The sequence below is a fragment of the Ciona intestinalis genome, unplaced genomic scaffold (assembly GCF_000224145.3).
Source record: "Ciona intestinalis unplaced genomic scaffold, KH HT000320.1, whole genome shotgun sequence".
NCBI classification, from domain to species: domain Eukaryota; kingdom Metazoa; phylum Chordata; class Ascidiacea; order Phlebobranchia; family Cionidae; genus Ciona; species Ciona intestinalis.
Window position 1 is genome coordinate 1 of NW_004190641.1, and position 11001 is coordinate 11001.

Sequence of the window (11001 nt, forward strand, 5' to 3'; positions counted from 1 at the left end):
CTTAGTGTGATCATCACTTATACCGCAACTATAACAGAGTCGTTCATGACGTAGGAACTCTATTTTGTTTGCTCGCGTCAACTTATCAAACTCCCTACAGTCATCTATGTGGTGTTTGGATTTACAGTATCGACATAGAAATTGGTGTTTAAGAGATATTTTAATGCGTCGTTGATCGTTTTGCATGTCATTGGTACGCACCTGAAAACATTTTGCGTTGCTCGTTTTGTCATATGACCTGGGTCGGTTGGGCTTTTCGTGTCCGCATGCAATATCTTGCAGTTCCGGTATATTTTCACGCTCAGCTTGTTCATGAATAAAGGACACAAGGTATTCGAAAGGGGGATAATCATCGTACTTAGACTCAGTTTTATACTGTCGAAGGTATTCTCGCCATTGTCTAATCATTTGAGAAGGCAGCCGAGCAAGAACTTTGTTACTTTCTTGCGGGAAATCGAGTATTTTAAGATTGTATATCTTCTGTTTGGCGGCAACGACTTGCGTTAGGAAATCGGAATATTTACGAATGCCAACGGGATCGTTTGCCCTGATTGTGGGCCACCGACTGAGTTTATCCGTAAAAGCTTTACTAACGATACTATCGTTTCCATACCTCTGTTTCAAACGCTGCTTGGCTTCTTCATATGCGTCTTCTGTTTGCAAGAGCAGAAATCCTTCCACCAAACACTTCGGTTCTCCGGATAGATGTTGACCCAACAGGTTTAGCTTTTTGGCAATGCAACTTGATTTTGACTCCACGAGTGCATTGAACGCCGTCTCCCACGCTGGGTACTTTAACGCATCACCGGAAAATACATCGATTTTAACTTTTGGAAGTCTGTAACTCTATAGCCCCGCTACTTTTAATTGTTATTCATAGACTTCTGATTTCTCGCAGATCCGACTTTACAGGCTGTAGCGGTTAGCTATATCGTAGCTGCTATGTACGTTTTGAATGCCCTTTGTATTTCTTTGATAAATGCAACAATTTCTGACCTTCCTTGATTTTCATTGAAGCTTGATCCAATTGAATATATGTATTTTGGTATAGTCATTAAATCGAATAATCATCAGAATAGCATGCAGGCGATTTTATACAAAGACGGGTAAAAGGCGTTACGAATAAGAGAATGTGACGTCACACAGAATAGACCGAAACTCCTCTCTCTTCCATTGTTGTTGTCTTGCTTTAATGTCCATTGCTGAATGTAGACTTTGCCCAAGGAATGTAGGTCACACGGGTTCATGGCTCTGGACTCGTAAGGTTCGGCCCTGCCCGTTCCATGGATATAGGTCGGATTGCTACAAGACCTCCCTTGCCGACGAAAAATTACTAAATTGGCTTTTAAATGGTTATGTTCCAGTTGTAGCAAATCCGACACACAAGGCGAATAGAAAGGGGAAGAAATAAGATAAGGATCAGGAGTGTCCAATTTATCTGAAAAACATCTAAAACCAAGCGCCATTAAAACTGTCGCACAACATCACAAACATGCAATCACGGACACGTGTATATGTTATTGGTGGGTGTATGAACATATTGTGTGTAGGTGTTGTGTTTTTGTGTGTAAGACGAGATTAGGTTAAGGCGTTGTGACGCCTTCAAAACTGTGCTTAACACGAAACCGCTGAACACCACCATCGATCATACTACCGAGCGCCGGACACCAGGTTCCATATCGCCATGCCAAAAAATAACAATACAAAACACAATAAAAAAAAAGCCAAAATATCGATTAAAATTTCAAAGATCAGTCTCATAAATTTTCCAGCGTGCCGGGCGGCGAAGTAACCGGCCAGCCCTGCTGGTGCGAACGGGTATATCGGGAATGATGGGCTCGAACGGCGGAGATTGCTGTGGAGGAATGGGTAAAGGTAAAGAACCAGTGGTCGCATTGGGATCTGCGTTAAAAGATCTGACATCAGGGTTCATGGTAAAAATGTCGTTTTCACCTTCCACTCTGCAAACTGGACTACCAGCATTTTCGAGGCTGGTCGTTATATCCAATAGAGTATTTGCAGGTTTTAAGCGGTCTATGGAAACAGTAGTGACTCGTGTGCCAAAGTCAATCGTGAAGTATTTCTTCGCGCGTCCAACAACTCGGAAAGGACCTTCGTACGGACGTTCAAGTGCCCTTTTGACACGATCTACCCGAACAAACACATGCGAGCAGGACCAAAGGTTGGGATCTATGTATGACGGGTTTCGCAGTAGAGGTCGCGCGAGAGTCGGGCGAAGTTTGTTCATACGATTTCGCAAATCGCCAAGAAACGAACGCTGGTCCACATTGCAGTCTGGTTTCTCAAAGAATTGTCCTGGCAAACGAAGAGTTGTGCCGTACACCAACTCGGCACATGAACATTTTAAATCTTGCTTATATGCAGACCGTAAACCGAGCATGACCCAAGGAAGATTGCCTAACCAACCATTTTCGTTGGTTTGAGCCATAATAGATGCTTTTAATGAACGGAAAAAACGTTCCGCCATACCGTCAGACATGGGATGAAAACTGGTGGTAAAAATGAGTTTGGCCCCCAGAAATTTGGCCAAATCGGACCAGGTAGCCGAGGTGAACTGTGCGCCTCGGTCAGTCGTTATTTGTGCAGGCGCACCAAAGTTAGCTACCCAATGAAAGCAGAACGCGTGTACAACCGTGTCGGTACGTATATCGGTCATGGGTACAACTATAGGGTATCGGGTGAATCTATCAATTATTAGCAGGATGTACCGATAACCTTCGCAACATGGTAGCGGGCCAGCTATATCAATATGGACGCTGTGGAATCGTTGGGAAGGAACAGATATGGTTTGAATGCTGCTAAATGTATGGCGACCGACCTTCGATTGTTGGCATGATAGACATGCCTTAGAGTAATCTCTAATATTATAGCATTCATGCCCTTCCAGACAAAGCGTTCTGCAATAAGTCGTTGTGAAGCTCGTATCCCGGGGTGTGATAGAGAATGGAAATGATTGAAAATCTCGCGGCGAAATGACTCGGGAACAATGGGACGGAATGAGCCAGTAGATACATCACCCAATAATGTGACGTGTGAAACTGGTAGAGTTCGGGCTTCAATGCACAAACTGGACTCTGGAGACTGCCTCAAAGACTGGACAGATTCATCATTTGATTGAGCGTTTGCCATAGATTCGTAATCAACAATGGAAGCGCAGTCAGTAAAAATTGCATTAATTTCGGGCCTTGACAAGCAGTCAGCAATTACATTTTCGTCACCCTTAAGGAACTCCATTGTACAATTGTATTCTGAAATGTAGCTGAGATGGCGACTCTGCCTAGCCGAAGCCGACTCAAATCTACCTGTCAATGCCGAAACAAGTGGCTTGTGGTCTGTAAGTATCACGAATGTCCGGGACTCCAAATAATAACGAAAATGCCTCAAAGACGAATACACGGCTAAGAGTTCCAAATCGAATGTGCTGTAGTTGCGCTCGGCTGAGGTCAGAGTTCTGGAAAAAAATGACAGCGGAGCCCATGCTCCATCGACCTTTTGTTCGAGTACACCTGCGACCGCAACGCCACTCGCGTCAGTGACCAGGCGGGTCTGGGCGTCGGGGAGAGGGAAGGTGAGAGTTACTTTGTTGGCCACGATAGATTTGATATCCTCAAATGCCTTATTTGCTTCTTCTGTCCATGAAATCGGAGAAGTTTTTGGCAACGTGGGCGAAATCAATGAATTTAGAGGTGCCAGTATGGTAGCACAGTTGGGAATAAATTTATGGTAAAAGTTCACAGCGCCCAGGAATGTTCTGAGGCCCCGAATTGTTTGCGGGCGAGGATAATTGGCCAAAGCATCAACTTTAGAATCTGGAGGGGAAATACCGCTGGTAGTTACAGTGTGACCCAGAAAGTCGATTGTATCCACACCGAAAATACACTTCTGCTTGTTCAATATAAGGCCGTACTGCAACACGCGCTCAAACACAGTTAATAAATGACTGACATGTTCCTCCCGACTTTTGCTATATACAATTGCGTCATCAATATACACGAAAATAAAATCAAGATCACCAAAAATAGTATCCATGAGGCGTTGAAAGGTTGCACCGGAATTGCGAAGGCCCAGGCTCAGACGAGTCCATTCGAACAAACCAAGTGGGCAATTAAAGGCTGTAATCGGTATGTGTTCAGGTTTAACGGGAACTTGAAAATAACCGGATTTAAGGTCAAGCTTACTGAATATCGTGGACCCGGCGAGGTGAGCAGTCATATCGGCCATTAAAGGAATAGGGTATCGGGATGGAATTGTGTGTAGATTGAGGTTTCGGTAATCAACCGTTACCCTGTAAAGACCCATCAGGTTTCTTTACCAAATGTAATGGAGAAGCATAACTCGAATTTGATGGACGAATGATGCCTAACTGCAGAAGTTTAGTGATTTCCTTTTTAGCAGCGGCCAGTTTAACAGGGTCGAGCCTACGTACACGACAGACAACCGGGTAACCAGTGGTTTCAATTTCGTGCTCCACGTCATGTCGAACAGGCAACGAAAAACGGGACTCGTCAAATGCGGTGGGAAAAAGGCGCAGAAAATCGTCAAAATTTGCTACATCGGACGGTTTAACGTCGGGTATAGGGGCAGGGATAAACTCTGGTTCGGGGTTAGACTGAGAAAGGCGACGTGGCGGTTGTGAAATACAAAATAGTCGGCGATTACTGACGTCAATCATCATTTGGAAATAATCTAAGAAATCAAGGCCCAGAATCGGGTAACGAACATTTGCAATATGAAAATCCCAGCGAAAAATTCCACAGTCAACAAGAGACACAGAAAGTGGTTTACAGCCGTATGTTCGAATATTTGTGTCATTGAGAGCAACCAACTTCGTATCAGAGCAATTGTATAGGCAATTATCGTCCTCTAAAGGGGGAACAACGGAGACTTCGGCACCAGTGTCGACCAAGAAATTTAACTTGTTGTTATTATCAAAAACAAAAAATAAACGGGATCGTCTCCTGATTGGCCCCTTGTTACTAACATTACACGAAATTGACTTAGGGTTAGTATGAGAATGCACTCTGGCAGCTGATCCAATAAAACGCGCGCGCGATCGAGTCGCCGGCCTCCGATGCACGCGCCCAACTAGTTTTTTGCATTGTTGGATCCCCAAGCGCACGGAGCCTCACACCGAAAGGCATTCGGTCCGAAACGTTCGTGGTAAGAACAAAAACCAGCGGATGCGCGACCGCCTCCAAGGACCCTACCAGGCGCACGATACCTAAAATTTCCGCTATTCTGCTGCCACGCGCCGCTGCTTGACATTCGCTGAGGTCCATTCTCGACACCTGACAATCTACTGGTGTTAGACCAACGCGGCTCGCGATATCGCAATGGCGGGACATGAGGACGAGGTAAGCCGGCGCTCGCCATTGTTCTGCCGGGAGAGACCGACGAGCGTTCAGCCGATGCATTCAATTTCCGAACACTATCGGATAAAATCTCAACACGCCTCTCCAAGGATTCGTTCGTAAGGGCCAGTTTCCTCGCCTCATGCGCACTGAGATGAGACTCGACGCGTCGGCCTTTCATAAACTCATCTGCACATTTAACCAGCTCCTTAAAATCTAAATCCCTGCGTGCACGTAAGTTGGAACTAACATCCGGTGGTAGGCACCTTAAAAGTCTGTTTCTCATCAATTTTCTCCCAAGCGGAGTGTTTTGATCAGGGCCAAGGAACAACTGCATTTTATGGACAAAACGACTGGGAGAATCATTACCAATATCTATAGTCTCAAACATCGAGTTGAGGTTAGCGTCTTCACACCGACCAAACTCGTACAACAAAGTCTCTTTTAGCACGCTGTAAGGCTGGTCTGTGTCGGCAGATAAAGCATATTCGACAAGAGCAAATTCCGACTCGTTTAGGGCATCAATGACCAGATGGAACTTATCAATTTCGCTATTTACATTTGCCCGTCCAAACCAACTTTCCGTAAACTTAAACCAAAACTCTGCCGCTTCCGGCCAAAATTTTCGAAGTGGTTTTGATTTATTAACACCATTAGAAAAATCGGGAGGGGAAAGGGCGCTAAAAGTCGGATTGACGGCGGGAATTAAGGATGAATTAAATGCGGGGGCGGAAGGCACCGTAGGTAAAACGACAGGTGAAAACGGGGTGCTGGCGCGTAGGACTGGTGTCGCATCGTCGTTAGGAAACGTCATAAGGTCAATGGGTGTGTTCACAGTATCATGCAACACAGAAGATCCGACTTGTGGTGATAAGTTCGTGGACGTGGCAAATGCTGGAGTTCCCAGCATATTTGTAATCTTGTTTGAAGCCGCTGTAGTTCGCGGTGTCTGTACGGTGGTGAATGGTATGGAGAATGCCCATAGAATGCCATGTTTTCGATTCCGCCCGACAGAAATAATGCCTGCTGTGGTCTCAGACGTTTCCAGCCGAGTAATTTGAGGTCTGATCCTTATCTGGGAATAATTCAGTATAGTTAATTAATAAAACGGGAAGGTGTTAAAAAATTAATACAGACGTAACATCAACAGAACATAAAAGAATCGGGTAAATACGATATTATCGACACAATAATAATAACAAAAACGTAACTACTGTAAATCTTTAATCGTTGCTCCCTCGGCGAAAATGCTGTCTTCTAATAATGAGCGAGAAACTTCCAGATAACGTCGACGGCAACAGCGGATTACCAGATATTAACGGATGTACTCCCAGATAATAGATGTTCTCCCAGATAATGGATGTTCTCCCAGATAACAGATGTAATTCCAGAGATCCGTGTGTGTTCGGCTTTGTCAATAGCGGAAGGATACGTGTTCAAATCAAACGTCGAGGTGCACCATTTATAGCCCCGCTACTTTTAATTGTTATTCATAGACTTCTGATTTCTCGCAGATCCGACTTTACAGGCTGTAGCGGTTAGCTATATCGTAGCTGCTATGTACGTTTTGAATGCCCTTTGTATTTCTTTGATTAATGCAACAATTTCTGACCTTCCTTGATTTTCATTGAAGCTTGATCCAATTGAATATATGTATTTTGGTATAGTCATTAAATCGAATAATCATCAGAATAGCATGCAGGCGATTTTATACAAAGACGGGTAAAAGGCGTTACGAATAAGAGAATGTGACGTCACACAGAATAGACCGAAACTCCTCTCTCTTCCATTGTTGTTGTCTTGCTTTAATGTCCATTGCTGAATGTAGACTTTGCCCAAGGAATGTAGGTCACACGGGTTCATGGCTCTGGACTCGTAAGGTTCGGCCCTGCCCGTTCCATGGATATAGGTCGGATTGCTACAACTCTGTTGGATAGAATGATTGTTATTTGAAGTTGAGGGCATCGACTTAATATAATTAGGTACGGAAGGGGTGAATAATTGTCTAATATTACTACCAACTGCCGCCTTGGAGGCAGGTATAAATGATGCGGCATCAACACGAAAGCTTGGTCGGGGACTGGCAAATGTACTTCTTTCCTTTGGTTGGGTCGCGTTCGCAAAATACCGATCCAACTTTTCTGTTGGTTGCTCAACAGCAACGCTTTTCGTGGCCTCATTATAATCGACGTCGGTCACGCCGTAAGGATTTTTGCTCAGGGCGGCGTTTCAACAAGCGTCTGCACGTGCGCCGTGTGTCGCAATCGACTTGTTGAGTTCGAGAACCCTTCGAGCGTGCTCGTTTTCTAGCTCAGAAACTCTAAGATTCTGAGATTCTTTAACATAATTAAGCTCTTCTCGTAGGGCTGCAATTTCTTCCTGGTGTTTGTATCGTTCCTTCTTCAATTTGAAATCTAAACCAACAGATGATAATTTAGAGACGCTTGAACGATTTGACGACAACTCTTGTGTAATTTGCTTAATGGCGTCTCTAGCATTTTCCGACAGTTTAGAGACGGTTTCATTTACTTTGACTTTAGTACTCTGTATTCGTTCGTGCTGGTCTTTAAAACGTGCGTCCGCAAGTAGAGCTACAGTTAGGCTTTCAAATTTGCGTCTTTCGTCAAACAAGCACGACATTCTTCTTCGTATACATTGCTTGTCGTTTGTCATAACAAGAAGCTCTTCCACCTCTGAACACAATGCAACTAAAAGTTGTTCAGAGTTCGCTAAATCATACCTTAGCGATTTAACTTCATCTGCTTCGCAGCGAACATCTTTTCGACGCTGCAATATCGGAATGGCAGTTATTGAAGTTAGATGCAGTTACTGTGTGTGGCTGCGGCTGAAAGTTTTATTCAGCTGTGTTTAAAACAGATCCTCCACTCTCAAGAATTACGCGCTTCGTTCTGGCTTCAACTTATATTTTCCAAAGCATAATAGCGGTAACTAGAAAAATGAAATAAACCAGTATAAAAATAACGAGTAACAGATTAGCAAACACCAGAAATATACACACAAGATTACCTGCAATGAATTGGAGTGGCTAAAATAGGGTCTGCCTGCCGTCCCGTCACTCATAAAAAGGTCAAACTAAACGGTTACACGAGTGAACAAAACGGGAGAAAAAAGGCGACGTAACATAGAGTGAGTATAACAAACATAAACGAGAACAGCGCCACCATTTTATACCGTGCAGCTACAACCATTGTTTGATATTTACTGAAATATAGTATTTTAACCTGGCTTAAACCATTTCTTTGATCTCTGAACATCTGGAGGTAATGGGTCATGTCCACATTTCGGGTAGAGTTCATCAGAGTGTTCATGCACGCCTGTTATATGGTTCAACAGTGATAGCCACTTTGCTACTTTTACATCTGGGGACATATCGTGTGATGACGACGCACAATAATAGACATGATTCGTCAGACTTTTTATCCATGCAGATACAGAGGGATGTTTTTTTGATACACAGAGCAATTTTTTTCGGAAACCTGTTGGAAAAAAATACCCTTTCATTTAACATGCCCAACAGTCATTATATTTATACTAACCTTTTGCCACATGCCATACATCGATCTGATGTAATGTTGTGGGCATTTCTTCTCTCACAATTTTGGCAATTTGTAAGTGTCGATCTGTTATAACCGTGTGTATTAAATTCCGCCCAACTCTATTAACACATCGTTGAAAACCGGCCTTCTCTATAGCATTACTGCTGGATGTTTCATTGGAAATCATTGCTGTGGGCACCAGTTGATTTAACACAGGTGTTTTGCGTACCAGTGGTTGGTTCTGCCAAACACGCTCCCACATACATACAATGCTTACACTTCTGAATGATTCGCACAAAGCTTCCAGACTCAACATCAACAGAACCGGGACATGGTAACAAACAAGCCTTGCATGTTGTGAAATGAGAGCAAATTTGACATAAATGTGATGCACTTTTTTATGGAGGACATCACTGTTGGACATAAAATAAAAATATACAATTGAAACTCAAAGAGATCTAAAAATAAAAAACAGAATTATATTACTTACAGTGGTTGAAGTTGATTAGATGTTGTCGGAGAGGCGGTAGGATTGAAATCGTGATCTTTTAAATCCACAGTCAATCGCCGTCGTTTCATAGGACTGGGAGTGTTTTGGTTCATGAGATCAGAATTGTCTTGGAAATCGTTCAAATTTGAAGCAGAAGTAGACGTGTCTGCACTACAAACATCTGGTGCAACTTGAATTCCTAAATTGTAAATATATGTCTCAGTGTTTCTATACCACTATAAGAACTATATTTATATATACCTTCGTGCGAAATGACACATATGCCTTGTGTTTTTGGCATGCACAACCTTTATTGGTGAAACTTGTGTACATGCCTCAATATATCTGGAGGCCTCACTCTCTATACTTGGAGATGGTTCATCATCCGTATATGGTATTGGCAGAGGTGAAATTTCACGAAGTATCTAGAACCATCCGTATATGGTATTGGCAGAGGTGAAATTTCACGAAGTATCTAAAGCATTATTTACAAATAAACAAAATGTGTTCGTAGTCAAAGTTTAAATTGAATAAACAGTTTTAAAACTGGCAATTTGGCACTAGACTTTCTATCACATAAATCCGCTTTTCAGAAAATGGTCAATCAAAATTTTATATCTCTATTTTCTTAACAATGCAACATTACTATGTTGACTATATATATCCTAAACTCAACGTTTGCATTTTGTATGAAGTGCTAATACAATCAATCCCTTGTATTGATAATCCCTTTTAATTGCAAAATATTGTGCTTATCTGATCTTATTCAACATGTCTTGATAATCCCTTTTAATTGCAAAATATTTTTGTGCTTATCTGACCTGGGTGCGTGACTCGAATAAATTTATTCCACTCTTTCAATACAAGGGAAGACATTTTGGAAATGAATGAAGTGACAGTTTAGCTGAAAAACAATCATAATAATTAAAAATACCTTCGAATCCAGTAGTTTATTAATATTATTATATGATACACAAAGCCAACAACTTATTATGTATTGCAGTCTTATCATAACTAATTGAAAATAGATATACATAATACAACCTACCTGATTTTGCATTTCCACATCCAAGAACACAGAGCAAATATCTGGCATTTTAACAATTATTTTTTTTAAATGTATAAAGACTGTAGGAGTCTGGCGTATTACATGGTAAAATTTCGAATGGTTATTTACACTGTATTATTTTACCTTCTCTTAAAATACATCGACTTATACATAGGCTAGTAATTTACTGAATTCAATTATCACAATTTTATGCAGCCTAAATACTTTTCCAGTAGCCAATATACTTTACCAGAAAGTATAGAGGCTAATCTGGCCTAAACGGAGCAGTACAACCTGTCCTGTGCGAAAAATAAATGCGTTTCCTGCGAATTTTAGCGGCAAAATGCTGAACTCCAAAGCGCACTCAAGCGCGTGTCGGCGGTGTGTGACGTCACGATCCGTTTTCGAAAAAGTCAAAAAATCGCACAGTACAACCTGTCCTGTGCGAAAAATAAATGCGTTTCCTGCGAATTTTAGCGGCAAATGCTGAACTCCANAGCGCACTCAAGCGCGTGTCGGCGGTGTGTGACGTCA

General features: G+C 42.4%; 1 protein-coding gene across 1 annotated transcript; it reads right to left on the reverse strand.

Moving 5' to 3' along the window:
• Nucleotides 1-1022: 1022 nt before the first annotated feature.
• Nucleotides 1023-6282, reverse strand: LOC113475388. The gene has a single exon (XM_026839493.1). It carries the CDS (start codon nt 6280-6282, stop codon nt 5107-5109), a length of 1176 nt encoding a protein of 391 aa, XP_026695294.1. The 3' UTR covers nt 1023-5106.
• Nucleotides 6283-11001: the final 4719 nt, after the last annotated feature.

Excerpts from the sequence above, each read along its gene's own strand:
- LOC113475388 (XM_026839493.1), bottom strand. The coding sequence starts at position 6,282 with ATGCTGGGAACTCCAGCATTTGCCACGTCCACGAACTTATCACCACAA.